This window comes from Rhipicephalus sanguineus, chromosome 4 (genome assembly GCF_013339695.2).
Source record: "Rhipicephalus sanguineus isolate Rsan-2018 chromosome 4, BIME_Rsan_1.4, whole genome shotgun sequence".
Lineage (NCBI taxonomy): Eukaryota > Metazoa > Arthropoda > Arachnida > Ixodida > Ixodidae > Rhipicephalus > Rhipicephalus sanguineus.
The window spans coordinates 85,847,181-85,862,462 of record NC_051179.1 but is presented as its reverse complement, the minus strand read 5'-3'; the positions used below and the strand labels follow the sequence as shown (position 1 = coordinate 85,862,462).

General features: G+C 43.8%; 1 protein-coding gene across 1 annotated transcript in view; it reads right to left on the bottom strand.

Annotated features, from left to right (window-relative positions):
• Window positions 1–15,282, bottom strand: part of LOC119390366 (citron Rho-interacting kinase) — a 102,436-nt gene that overhangs the window by 34,275 nt on the left and 52,879 nt on the right. The window contains exons 21-26 of the mRNA XM_037657970.2: window positions 12,015–12,131; window positions 10,560–10,669; window positions 8,673–8,756; window positions 6,892–7,120; window positions 5,040–5,180; window positions 3,948–4,055 (exon numbers count right to left, since the gene is read on the bottom strand). Of these exons, the coding sequence (XP_037513898.1) occupies window positions 3,948–4,055; window positions 5,040–5,180; window positions 6,892–7,120; window positions 8,673–8,756; window positions 10,560–10,669; window positions 12,015–12,131 (789 nt within the window). The remainder of the gene's footprint in view (window positions 1–3,947; window positions 4,056–5,039; window positions 5,181–6,891; window positions 7,121–8,672; window positions 8,757–10,559; window positions 10,670–12,014; window positions 12,132–15,282) is intronic.

Below are 15,282 nucleotides of genomic sequence, written 5' to 3'. Positions count from 1 at the left end.
TTCTTACGCACACCTCATACACAGGCTTACAGAAGTGACGAAACAAATAGCCTTCTTGTAGCCTTTAAAGTGACAAGAAATTGTATGCATTTCTGCGATAACTTCCATGCGAATGTGCAGGAGACAAAATTCATGCACTGTGCTGCATGCACAAACACACCATCAGGTGCAAGGGCATCCAACATTCCAAGGGTACATTGCTGGAAATTGTTCACACTACAGCTTGACATTGCTACCTATGTTATCCTCAAAATAAAAACTGAAGTTAATCAGAAAAGTTTTTGCAAGAACGAAGGTGAAATGAAACATCACTGTAATGAAGTCATTTCTGGCGTGATGCCTTCACTACATCTGCATTTCTTTTTAAAAGCACATGTTTTACATACTGACACAGACTAAAAATATTTTAGCTTTACTTCATTATGTCTTACAATTCATTACATCAAGGTATAGCTCCACTTATGATAACAATAAAAGCATTTCCTTTTGGTGATCGGTGTAATGTCGGTGTCCAAGTATATACTTGAGCCATTAAATACTCTACGACACGCTATATACATCATCGCATTGGCCAAAGTGCAACAAAAGAAAATGCTGATGAGATTTGCAACAGGACTGCCAGTGCATACGTGCAACACAGCAACCGAAGAAACGTAGCACCTGCAAGAGTTCATGTGCTTTGACAGACTTCTTTCGTGGAGGTGTGATGCCACGCCTCATCTATGCCCCTGCGATTATTGTGATTCAAATGTGATACCCAGCCCGTGGGGTGCGTGATTTATGCGTACAAATCTACTTTGTCATCGGGAGAATACCAGGCACACAATGATATATAACTACTGCAAACTACGTACAGGCTCTCGTGCGCAGCGTCAGAAGCTCTGTGCTTTATAAATGAGGAATGTTGAAAGCAGTGGCAAAACATAAAAGACGGGCAGAGTGACTGGTCGTTTTCAGCACTGAAGATTTACTTACCCAGTTAGCCTGTGAATGGTTGGGAAAGAAAGGAAGGACGAAAATGAAAATGTATCGCACTTTCTGGCAACTTTAGTTGAACAGCTAGCAGTTCTGCTGTCTCTTCTTTTTCATTTCATTAACCCCTTGAGGGTTTTCGCCGTACATGTACGGCAGAAGCTTCCTGGTACCAAAGGGTTTTCGTCGTACATGTACGGCATAGCGTTTATTTTTAAAACGCGCGCCTTTTTCGATCATTTCTCTCGCTTGGCCTGTGCTTCCACACTTCGGGAATACGTGGAATTTTTATCATGCGTCAATGTCTCTGCGTTGTATTTTTATTTTGCTTCCCAAAACGGCGCGCCGGCTATCGCTTGCCCATCCGAGCGCGTTCGCGGTGCAGCTGGTTTAAAGTGCGCGCCTTTTTCGATCATTTCTCTTGCTTTACATGTGCTGCCACACTTCGGGAATACGTGGAATTTTTTTCATGCGCCGATGTCTCTCCGTTGTTGCTTTTTTTATGCTTCGCAAAACGGCGCCCCGGCTATCGCTTGCGCAACCGAGCGCGCCCGCGGAGTGGTTGGTTTCAAACGCGCGCCTTCTTCGATCATTTCTCTTGCTTGGAATGTGCTGCCACGCTTCGGGAACACGTGGAATTTTTTTTTTAATGCGCCGATGGCTCTCCGTCTTTCTTCTTTTATTATTATTATTTTTTTGCTTTCCGAAGCGGTGCGGCGGCGTTCAGTTGCGCATCGGAACGCGCGCACGCGGTGCGGCTGGTTTCGCTTTCGTCCTTCAGGTGGTTTTCGCTTCTTGCGCCTGCAAAGCTGATAGCTGTTTGGTTTCTGATCTCTCAAAGGGTGACCGCTTGTTACTCTCTCGTTTATTGCACCCCGGGGCGCGATTGCATCTGTTTCCGTGCGGCGCTAAATTACACAAACGACGCCGCCGCGAATGGGTTTCCTGTTTTGGGGTCTCGGAAAAACTAACTGCGTCTTGTTGGCAATAAGGCGAATGATTACTGTAGATTTTTCACTCGTTTTGCTTTCCGGACAGGCGCACAACCACAGAGTTTTCTTCCGTGCGCTCACTGACGCAGTTCGCTTACGCTATGAAAGCGCGCCGGTTGCCCTGCTGCCGGTGAGTCGAGCAGCGATTCTTCCGATGCGGACTATTCCCCAAGTGCTGAATCCGAATCTAATTAATTGGATTTCACTTTGTCAGACGAGGATTTTTTGACGAGGTTAGACTCCGATGATGATCACGGAGCGACATCTGAAAATCGTGCACGGCGAGCCATTCTTCAATGACTATATATCACACACTGAAAAGTTTTTAGTGTTAGAGCACGAACATTTTTTACCGGAAAAGTACTCTAGTGGGCTTATTTTTGTATGTCTGTGAGCTACGTTTAATACAATGCATAATTTTTATTTATAAAAAACTGTTAAGCTTTTTTTTGTCAGGATTTTGCTTGATTTTACTACGAATAAACCATGTGTATGTAACAACACAAATGATTTTTTTGTCACTTTACGGTCACGAAAAAAAATTTTAGACAGTTTTTTTCTTAAATAAAATCGCCTGAAGAATTTATTTCAGCAATAAAAAAATTACACATTTTTGGACTGGATTTCGCGAAAAAATTCGACCCTCAAAGGGTTAAAATAGAAGTTTAGCAATTTCAGCCTAATGTGATTTGGCAGATTCTGGTTGCCCTTGTACTAAGTGACACTTCGATAAAGGCATAGAGTTTCCTACAATACTTACTAGAGGGAACTCTGGCGCTAGTGTCTATGGGAGCTGCAACGCATGACGCTTCAGCCAGCAGGGGAATGATGGGTAGTACACAAATTTGTCTAAACTTCGTTCTTTCAGCTCCGTTTGGCTGCGCGTCGCCTGCATTTGCTTTGTCGCAAAACAAAGTTCAGCAAAAGTCAGCAGTTCCACTTCACCACTTTAACTTTTTTAGGCTCACCAAATCAAACCTGGTCACGAAGTTCACAACGGTCTATTCTTTTATCCGAAACAAACGCCAAAACACAGCAATAAACAAAGCCACAAGTATGTTTCAAGCCGCAGGCACGAAGACTAGGCAAATTTGTGTACTACCCATCATTCCCATGGTAGCTGAACGATCGCAGCGCCTGAGTCCGCTCTAGTTAATTTTAGGAAACTCTATGGATAAAGGTATGATGGATTGCACAGTTGGTTGGTCGATAAAGAGAGGCTATGAATCTTGAAGAGATTTTCATTTCAGCCTGCCTAGCATACCACTCCATATGGACAATTAAAAAATGAAGAAATGACATGACACCGTTACCATCGCAGTAAAAGAACAGGCTGTGTGGAGATGTTACATAGGGAGACTCTAGATGGTATTCTTTCAGTGTGCAATCAAATTTTGGCTATCTGGTGTTCTTTACTGTGCACATGAATTTGAACACACAAGAGCCTTTGCATAATGCCACTGCCGAAGTGAGGCCACCACGGCCAGGATAGAAGTCATGGTTTTTAGCTCAGCAGTGTAACGTCATTGGTACTAAGCTGCCGTGCTGGTTGCTAAGCATTAGCCGTGCTCAGTGGAAAAGTATCACCGTGGTTGGTTGCAATGCCTGAATGGTCTTTACAGCTGAACCATTGTTTCCCAAGCAAATGTTTAGTATGCATGATGAGCTTACACGTCTAAATGTAAATATACAATTTTTTTTTAATGTGCTGCATAAAGCAACACAATGCTAGCTTCTAATATTCTCTTTAACTTTTGCAAGTTCTTGACGGTGTCTTTAAAAAAATAGGCTTACTATGCCCTTGTAAGATTCTCAGAAGTTTTATGTCACAACTTCAAGAAAAACAAAAAATGAGATGAGATATGGTATAGTCACTTTTAGATCTAACATACAAACACATTGTTTAAAGCACTACAAAAATTGGTCAATCTTGACATTGAAAGTGCAAAGAAATGTGCTCCGACACCAAACGCTAGGCCTCACCTTTTTCTTCTTCTCCAATTCGGTGACCTTGGCTTGGAGGAAGTTGATCAGCTTCGTCTGCTGTGCGATGGTCTGGTTCAGCTTCATGATTTCCGTCTCGGAAAAGCTCTGCAGCATGCAAAGAATGACCGAGTCATGGGGTCCAAGGGTGAGGATCAGGGCAGCTACGTCGAGCGTTAGAGAAAATGTAACGAAGCCAGAGATGTCAAGGACACAGAGTGTGCAATAAGCTTGCACTTGGACGTGCAGCAAGTGTAGTGCCATCGTCTCCCACCAATGTGCCGTTCATCTTGCTAGGCTCTGTTTCACGGCATGGCTGGTCGCCGCAGCTACCACCCCGCTCACCACTTCCTCTCATAAATGCAAGGGTGATGACAGGCCACACTGGTTACCGCCACATCATTCCTTACACAAGGTGCATGTATGAGGCACATAGTCATCATGGCATACAAAGAGGGGCAAGAAATGAGAGGTGGGGATGTCTCTGCTCTGAAGCTGGTGTCCCGTCCCCACATCATCATCATCATCAACCTGTCTACGCCCAGTGCAGGGCAAAGGCCTCTCCCATGTTCCGCCAATCAACCCGGTCCTGTGCTCTCTGCTGCCACGTTATACCGGCAAACTTCTTAATCTCATCTACCCACCTAATTTTCTCTCTGCCCCTCACGTGTTTGCCATCTCTTGGAATGCAGTCAGTTACCCTTAATGACCACCGGTTATCCTGCCGACGTGCTACGTGCCCGGCCCATATCCATTTCTTCTTCTTGATTTCAACTATGACGTCCTTAACCCCCGTTTGTTGCCTGACCCACTCTGTCCCCACAATGGGCACCGTGTCCCCACAATGGGCAGCTAACTTCGGCCGATGTGCCCTAAATCGAATTCTAGCGTTTTACGAGTCAAAACTACGATATGATCACAAGGCATGCTGTAGTGGGGGGATTGGGAATCGATTTCGACTATCTGGGGTTCGTTAGCATGCACCTGAATCTAAGTGCACGGGTGTTTTTGCGTTCCATTCTCCACTGAAGTGTGGCCGCCACAGACAGGACCCGCCATCCTCGAGCTACCACGGCAAGTGCCTCAAATCACCTTCTGTCCATCCATGTCACTCTCCAGTTTCTCCAGGTACTGCAGGGTCTCCCTGTGGGTGGCCTCAAACTCTTCTAGGTCTCGGCTCAACTTCAGATTGCTGGCCTTCAGGGACGCAATGGCCGTGATGTGCTGGGAAGCCTGTAGTAAAGAACATATGCCAAGATCCAAGACTGCGCCTCATTGGGGTTTTTACAATATTTAAAGCACTTAATTGTACTATGGTTGGCCTAATAAGAAATGGCAACTGGCAGGTCAGGCAGACACACATGATATCATTTGGTGTTTAATTTAACACATAATTTTTGCTAATCAGTGGCATCCAACGATATCACCAAGGAACAAGAGGAGGAGGAATTGGTTTAGAGGATCGCTTTTATTATACAACAATATGAACGCGACAGATAATGAAGGTAAGAAAAGCATAGGACGCATAATTCATAGTTTCTAAGTGAAGTTCAATGATTATGAGATAAGAGTAAATAAAACTGGACAAGTACATGAAATGCTGCCAGTGGGAACTGAACCCACAACTTCTGCATTAGTCAAAGCCACTTATGATACCAACTTTAACAATATATAGAGGATAACAATGAGCACAGAGAGCTTTTGCATGCCTCCTACAAGGAAATAAACCACTTACTACGATGTTCCCATGCTACGCTATCAGTTATAACTGAATGCAGCTCCTGGATGTGTACGCAGGAAAGAAAAGCCACCATGCCCATGCTACTACTATACCACGAGCACTACGTGTTCATACAATAGGGCCAGCTTCCCAGCCTTCTCAGCTCCCTGAACTTCAAAGGCCCTTCTCCCATGTTTCTTCCTTCCACGTGTAAGATACTGTGCCCTTTGAGCTGTAAACTGTGGTTGCGAGGGAACGGTTGTAAGAGTGAGCCGGCAAGGATACAGGCAACATGCATCAACCACATACGCATTCTTCGCACGGGAGTGTCACGCATAACACAAGGTTCACTTTAACACACAGTAGTCTCAGCGGCGCTACAGTGTGTTAATGTGTAGCTATAGGCCCGATTGCTGTATAACCAGCACCCGAGCAAGATTTAATGAAAAAGAAGTGCAGCTTATACACGAGCATATATGGTAGTATATATCACATATTATAAAGAAAAATGTGTGTTTTTATCATGACTCAATGTACTTGCACAATATTTTGATAATTAAAACTAGCCTTGTGTGAATGTCACTTTTTTTTGTTTGAAGCAAAGTGGAAGCAACTTTAAATAGTAGCAATATTTAAATGTTAATAGGGTGCAAGTTATAAGTGGTAAAATGCATTATGTTTAAAAATTTGCTACAGTTAGTGCATATAAGTCAGTATAATAAATACCTTTAAATTTAAAAGAATTAATCGAGGTACAAGTAAAATGTCTGCTGTATGTGTTCGTTAGTGTCGTCCTCGTCTTGGTGTGCTTACTGGTTTCAGTTTCAATATGTCTCCTTAACAACTAGCTCTAGTAGCAACTAGCAATTAGTAAAATGTACATTTAACCTTGAAGTGTGGCTTTGTGGCAGTGTAGATTCCCCCTGTTTGGGTGGCTTCATGGCATAGCAGTCCCACGCTGTAGTGAAACTACCTTTTCAGGGCGGTTACAATGGCAAAATGTGCATGTATTCATTGTTTAAACAGCGCATAAAACAATGCGCTGTTTAAACAATGAAGTTAAACCAACTAGCCCAATTTTACACACTGGTGCATGTATTCGTTCATTTCGAATACTAATTCTAAATTTCGGAAATTGTAAGTTTGCGTCGAAGGGAATTCGAATACTGTCGTGCTCATTCGAATGCTTGCCTACGCCTAGTTTACACAGATGTCACACGGTACCTCTTCCTTGATGGCGACCACTTCCTGCTGGTAGGCGGCTTCCCTGCGCTGCCACGCCTTGGACGAGGCCTCGTACGTGCCCAGCTGGCGCCTCAGGTCAGCCACCTGGTCGCTCAACTCTCGCACGAGGGCCTCCCGTTCACGCAGGTGGCCCCGCACGGATTCCAGGGCCGCTTCTGCCTCCTTCTCGCCCTGTGCACGGTCCTGGAGCTGTTCCTCCAGCCGCTGCCTGCATCAGGTATACATGGATTCATTCCAATGAAGCTTTAATTTTATAACGGCTTGAGGCGTAACGTCCACATATGTGGACACAAGTTGTTTTAAGTGCGTAGCACTTTAGGGGCCCTGCTTGTCGTCCATCCGCTGTCTCATGTCGCATGGTCACAGTGGTCAATACAGGCCTAGAACAAGGCTAACAATGCTCAAAACCAGTACAACATATACCAACAAGGTCTAAAATGAAATAAACTACAGAAATAACCAAGAATTAATTGCAATAATTGACCTAAATTGCGAAAAACGCTTCAAAAGCATGCGGCTGAGACCCGCGCCATCCGAGAGATGGCGCCACCTCATCGGCAAGCGCGAAATTGCCAAGGGAATCGCTGGGTTGGCCGTCCTATGCACTTCCTCGGGTTTCACGGTAGTGGAGCTGCATTAGTGCAGGATTTAGAACTACACCAGGGCCTACACAAGAACGACATTAGCGCAGGATTTAGAGTGGGATTTTTTTCCATTTCCTTGGGCTGGCAGCCAAGACAGAGCAAGATTCGTTGGACATAGGATGAATCGAACCTTCTGCATAACCACTGTGTCTTTCCTTAATCTCAATGTGCTGCATATGAATGCAGCTGACAAATTCACTGAAGGCACTACGATTTTTGGCGGCTCAGTTAATGTGCCACGTTTGAAGGCCAACGTCAAAAGTATAATTTTTCTTTGCTCTAAATGAATACAACCAAAAAAGAAATTGCGCATGCATTTTGAGCCTACGATTTGATTCTTGTTATCTAAAAATGGAACGTGACTGACTGCAGAATAACTAGGTATTTAATTACAGGAATAAGAATTAATTTCCAAACCTGACATGAAACAACATATTACTTAATTTTCTTTCCTGGAATATGATATCGAGTGCCTTAGAATTATGTTGTGCGAATTTGACATTTGCAGGCGGTGGATCACAATTCACGCCTAAGGGGGATAAGAGTGCACTTTTAGAAATTATCTCAGCGCCAGCAGACAAGGGTAGAATGAGGAAGACAGCAATCCAATGCAAAAACGCATCGTAGTGTCAACATCCCATTCTGTTCTCGTCCACTAGTACAAAGGTGTTTTTCAAGTTTGAGTACCAACACGTCCAACATAATGCTGTAGGTCCATCACATGAAACACAGTGAGAACGAAGACAAGGACAATGAAGAATGCATGAGTGCTGGTAAAGTTTTCACATTGAAGACAGTCTGCGGTACCAAAGAAACAAGGCTTAAATACAACTAAAAAGGTTAAACAAATACCCCAGCAGGCATGCTGGGTGGAGGAAGTATGTGGCCCTAAATCTAGTTCTTGTTTCGCAATAGTAGCTAGATTTTCAAGAACTGACAATGTGTTAGGTACATTCTATTCTGCAAGAAATCAAATTTCTCACAGAAGCTAAACTCGAGTCGACAGCATCTGCACAAAAGTCAGCTAAAGTACCGTTCTCACACCAATCACCAGAGCCCGACAAACGCAATCGGAAAAGCTTCAGTAAATAAGCATGCAAGAGGTGTGAGACATACTTGCTAGTCTTCTCCAGCAACAGGGACTCCTTGAGCTCGAAGATCTTCTTGTTGAGCTTGTCCACGGTTTCCTTGTGCGCCGCCCTGCCACAAAGCCAGCCATTAGCAACACTGTCTGCACATTGGTAACTCTACTACACTGAAGGAGTCATAGTCTGAAGTGATTGCTTTACAAACACAATTCACAGCTGGCCAAGCTTTTAAAGGAGTCCTGACACAAAAGTTTTCGCCCCGCGTTTTTTTGCTGCAATGTGTTGCTGGGGGCCTGTTAGTCATAACACGGCACATCGTTTGCTGCAGCGCGCGACAGATAATTAATTACAAGCTTCTCATTACCGACACAGCCTCAGTTTCGGTTTGACAGAGCTCCAAAAACGACAAGCCGCCGGGTGCAACTATCACCACCTAGCGAGTGAAACGCTCGGTCACGTGAGCACACAGAACAGTGACGCATGTCCGCGCGGTCTGTCGTCGCCGGGCTCATCGTCGTCTGATGGCGACGATTTTTTTGCGGCGGGGATGGAAGGAATTTTCAACGTGGCGAATCACTTCAGGTTTGACCCGCTGGCGAGGAGCGATTCGTCGGGAAGCGCGTCAAAACAGAAATGGCGGCTACGACGTCATCATAACTTGTACCGGCTGCAACGGTTACGTAGGGGAAGTAGGGGGGTCACCTCGGGTCACCTCCGAGGGTGTCAATGCAATAGGTGTGGCCTATAATGCTGGATCGCGCTCGCGAACTTCAAAATTCATATAAAATACCTTCCAAGCTTTATTCGCTGTCGATATTTTGCAGATGGCACACGCACGTACGCGGGAATCGATCCAGCAGGCTATCTCGGCCGCGAAATTTTGTGTCAGTACCCCTTTAAGAGTGAAGCTGTTTAGCAAATCATTCCTTGTCCGGTGAACCAAAAAAACTATCATCATCATAAACGGGTTTGTGCCACAGAAATTGGGTAAATCCCACTACTTAGCACTGGTCCAGTAAAAATGAAGAAGGCAACAGTTAGCCCAACAAATCGCTGTGAAGCGGGCGGCGGCGGCAAGCCGAAGACCCCGAAGCGATGGAAGGCCTACTACGCCAACAACGACGTGCTCGTAGATCTATGAGAGGTATGAGTAAATAGTAAAGGATGCATCATTTTGCCGCCTTGTCATCCCCCTCCTAGCGTAGTTTTCAGCACGCTCCCTGATATGAAAGGAGAGAGAGAAAGCACTTGAAGCGTGTGACATATCCCTGCAACTCCGCTCGTACTTCCCAGGTTCTAAAAATTTCTGCGGCACGTGATTTGTGAAGCGTCATGCACTATAATAGTGAGACTATTCCATTATAACTCATGAAAGTGTTGCAGGGCCCCTTTAAGCACCGTACTAATTTTGTTTAACATATGTGACATGCCCGCTTTTGGAGATGGAAGTAGTTCTTTTACCTCACACCATTTAAAAGTTCTTACACTTACATACATATCGATATCATGCGTTGTAACTGGCGTAAGCCTCCAATGTTTTCGTTCATTTTTAACTGCTGCAAAATGTACATGAATGCGGGCCTACACCAGCTTCAGCTACTGGCCGCAGTGCTTACAGAATGAAACGAACCAATTTAAGGCTAAGTGATGCATACACGCCTTCATTTCCACCTTCTGAAGTTCGTGTCACATAAGTACAATATTGGCTCGTACGCCCACATCAGATCCAACATCAGCTTTAGTGACCAGATTCGTAGTGACACTACACGGTTAAAGTTTTGATGCCGATTTTCATTCCGTGAGCACTGCACACCTTGAAGGAAACAAAGTGAAATGAACAGGTCATCCGCGACGACAAACTACCTACAGCTCAGCCGAAATGAACGAACAGATGGGAAATGAAAAGCGCAATCACCATTGAGCCTCGTACTCTTGATTCTTACTGTCAGCCAATGACAGTTCTTTTTCGTAGCTGACCACCTGCTTGTCTAACTCCTCACAGGTTTCCTTCAGCATTTCAAGTGTCTGCAAGAAAACATTAAAAATAGATGACCACTGAACTTAAAAGACTTGAAAGTTGGGTGAAAGTTAAGGTGATGACCACACAGCAGCACACACAACCCTTTGAATACAGACACTTATACAAAATAACAGCACAGATTCCACGCACTGCAAGAATGTCTGTGTGAGAAGTTATTATGAAACAGCAAAGCTAAATGAGGTGTTGTGATAAGAAACATGCTACAGATGTCAGTGACAAAGGCATCCTATAGACATCATGTAACACTTTGCAGAGCAAGTGGAAATTTCATTCAGCATTAAAACATGTTTAACTATAAGATACCCTGCTCAACATGCCCAACATGTACATGCTCATCATGCTCTGCTCAACATGCTCAACATGTACATGCTCAACCTCTTAGGAACACAGCACAGTGCCACAGATTAATGAGGGACGCACAGCAAATTTTGTATTATGATCACGTCTCTTGATTTCAGTGTTTATAGTCTGCTATAAAATGCCCTCATTAGTTTTTTTTTAAGCTAATCATTGCTACGCAATGCAGCTAATACGTCGGGTGTCCCGATGTGCTGCCTTGCATGAGGATGATTTCAAAAGGCGTGTCGTTACACCTTCACTGTCATGTGGCCTTCTCTGAATGCAGGGTTTCACGCTTAAAAACTGCGTGGTGGGTTAAGAGGGAAGCCATAAGAGAGGCTTTCAGATTGATTTTGACAATTTCGGACTCTACATCCTGCCCTCAGGGGATAACGCGTCAAGGTTTTTGTGTTCCATCTCCATCGGCATGTGGTCACAGTGGCAGGGAATCGAAGCCCAGACACTGTACTTACTGCTGAGCACCACAAACACTGAGGCATTATTCGTCAATGGGTAGGTGTACTAAAACCATTTTGCTCTTTCAGTGAACACCAACACTCTACCTACACCTTGTGACACGCTGTTTCCTTGCTTCAGCAATAGTGGTTCAATAAGGGATGCCTCGGGCTGCAGCCAACATATTGACGAGTGTACTCGCCTTCATCAGGGCAACAATTCCAATGGAGGCAACTGCACTTGTCGAAACGTTGGCTACACCTCGAGACAAACCTTGTTGAACCATTTTTTATTGTCTTCTGCAGTGTTTAGAACTCTTAAAACACCACCCTACAATAGCCGCTGGACATTGCTGAAACATGTTCCACAAGAACAATGTCACGACAGCACCAACTATTGCAGGTTACTAGCCATGCCGGAAGCACTCGCACTTCAAAGATGTCTTACTTTCCAACGACTTTCATTAAAGTTTAACCCAAAACTGTTCTCACCTAAGCTTATGCAAAAGAGGGTAGCGTGAATTTCGTGCCTCACCTTGAGCAGCTTCTCAGTCTTGGCTCGCTCTCTCTTGAGCTCCTCTTCGAGCTCTTTTGAGCTGTTCAGGACCTGCGTGCGCACCTCGGCCTCTCGCTGCGCTTCCAGCTGCAGCACCTGTCTCGTACGAGGCCGCAGTTGTCGTGGGAACGGGATGGGGGAGTTCAGAAAGAAAGTAGAGGGGGTAGGGAAGGGAAGAAAAAAGCAAGAAGGCATGCAAAACCAAATAAAACAACACGTAGGAGAGATAAAAAATACAACGAAAATGAGGACGCATATACAGCCAAAGACGAGCAGGCACTACAACGACCCGTGTCATTCCAAACCAGAGGGGGGACCTGAGGTTCCGTATATAAACAGCTCCGGACCAATGCACAGCAGAACAGGCAAGGGCACTCATGAAAATAAATAATGCTGGCTTCTCAGAGTTCTCTCTTCGTACATGATTAAATGAGTGAAGCTGCTGCATGATGATGATGATGAGAGGCAATTCTTTTTACAGCGAAGCTGTATAGGAGAGTTCCACAACGAGTTTTGTTCTATGAAAGCTGCATCCATTAGCTATGGGTAAGGTGTCACGACCTGGTAGTAGATACCACTGCGGAGACCCATACACATTGTGTGCCTGTGCCTAATATGAAAGGGAACACTTCACCTGTGTTGAAACAGCGGTTTTCGCAAACATGTTAGAACTTCACTTGCCACCGGTATTTGCCCTATTGTTCTCCTGTCGAAGACTTCTGCTACTGAGATTTTGCATCCTTACAAGGACACACAAGAAAAACTACAGACACACTCGTCAAATATAGCAAAGTATAGAAGCTGTGGAATTAGTCTCGCAAATAATGAAGCTAGGGAAGATTTTCATATGTAGTCAACAAATTGCACTGGACATAACAAGATGGATGTCTGCAAAGCCTTTGATAGACTTTGGGCAATGGCAAACCTGTAGGAACTCTCTTATACACCTTCGGTGTCTGATGCACAAATAACTGTATCTACGAAGGCAGCTATATGATATCCGAGCATAAATCTAACCAATCAATTGACCAATAAATTGCTTGCAATGGCCCACAACATCATGATAAATGAGCATTTTGATATGGGACTTGTAAATGAGACCTCTGATGGCACCAGCAATACTATAATAATAAATGCATAAATACTGGCACACTACAGGCATGGTCCTCAATGTTCAAGTTACATGCATTTTAACTTCATGCTTCAAAAGAAATCACAGGAACTACAGCCCACTCTTGCACAATAAAAAGTATTGTTCAAAAGCGTCGACAAAAACCAAAGTAAAAATAATAACAGGCACCATTAGGGTACATCAGTACATGGTAAAATATAGCACAGCACCTTAAAGCACTTTTCCAAGGCGGACATCAGGAATGCTAGGAATGCGGTACGGCTCCACAGAAAAGCAAGAAGCACCACAGTTAACTATTCAGACACAGCATACAGGTGTTTGCATACAGTATCGGCATGTGCGTAATGTCAGCTAACCTACTCAGTGCGTGTATAAGCGTACAAAAAGTGTATAAAACTACAAGCTGCACTTCAGCACGCGCTACCGTACACAGTTTCCAAAATATAGATGCGTGCATGCTATTTTTCAGGCACCAGGAGAGGCTTACCACACACGACTGCACCAGCTACACGGCCAATAAAATAGCTACAAAAATAGGTAGCGAGCAATGACATCATCTCCACAATTTGTGCTGTCATCCGTTCCCAGTACCAGGAGCACTTATCCAAAAAGATTGCACTTAGGATTGATAGTACAACGGCATCAAGAGCACTTTATGCTGAGATATACTTTGCACCCTTCACGTAGATGGTTAACTTCACGATCTGCTGCATTACTATGATGAGGAAAGAAAAGAAGTCATCTAATCTACCACCTAAACGTTACAATATTTGGGTTTGTATTGTCAATTGGCTATGTTTCTTGCAAGACTTGTTACTTCTGACTATCAAAGCCTACAAGAACCAAACATTTTACGTTGCTGTCATCAATGAATTAATTTTCAGCAGGTATAAAGGATGGGTTTTATCCAATCAATGTATTAAAGAACAGATGAGCGCGTGCTAATTTTTGAATACACAAATACTGTCCTGTCATTTGTGCTTCCATTGCTTACAGTATTGCTGCAGTTATTGCATTTGCTTACGGCACATGCTTTCATTGTTTTCTTCACACGATGTCCCGTTTTTCGCTCTGTGCTATCGATTTTTCAACGCAAGGAAAGATCTTGCCCTCTGTCTATCATTTCAAATTCTCTCTACTGCGTTAATGCTCTTCGACATTACACATAAAAACAGTACCACAAGGACGAAAATCAAATTTCAAAAATGAAATAAGCACCTTATCCTGCAAATGAAAGACACGCAAGACCACAGCGCAAAAGTATACAGGCACGTACAGAATAAAAAAGCATTCAAGTCTTCAAGATGAAAAAATAAAACCATGCCTCCAGATATCAAGCAAAACACGGCAGGAGGCAGGGCGTCGCTAGACAAAAATGTAGTAGTAAAACATCAAAACCAAGGCTGTGGCATAAAGAAGCTGCTCACAGTCACAAGAACGTCGGCATGGAGGTGGGTTTACAGGTGAGGGCACAAAGAGATGAGCGAGTAAAATACCATCAGTTCAGAAAAGCTCATTTCACATTTTTTAAGCCATAAAAAAATAATGAAAGAATAGGGTCAGTCAGCCTTTCTGGTTCAAAGTTGCAGTCAAAATGTTTCATACTGAACAAAGTTAACTGCAAAAAACTAAGTACAGTAATATAGTAAAAGTTAAGTGTTAATCCCCTAACAGATCTATATAATTCATTAGATTCATAATGGGCATTAACGTTGAACTTTTTAGCTGACGAAGTGGCCAATTTATCACATACATTCTGCCATTTTTTAGAATGCATGTGAGAGCGAAAGAAAATAGAGATTTGTTCTTTCTACAACAGTAATGTCATGGGCGAAACAAGATAGACAGTCAGGAGTCGACGTCTTCCCCCTAACATGAGCAGCAAAAACGTTTTCTTCACCCAAACGTGTATCTGCCGTAGCGGTTGGTTCATAAATGATGGTATGTGTCAATACAGACTAGAATAGACATTCTATCATCATTGCTTTTGTAAAATTAGTCGTTCAAATGCTCTGACAATCAGCGTATCAAAGCCAAAATGAGCCATCATGCTACATCATTTTTGAATACAGTAAGCCTCTAGAGAGCACTGATGTCGCAAAGAGACTCTGGGAA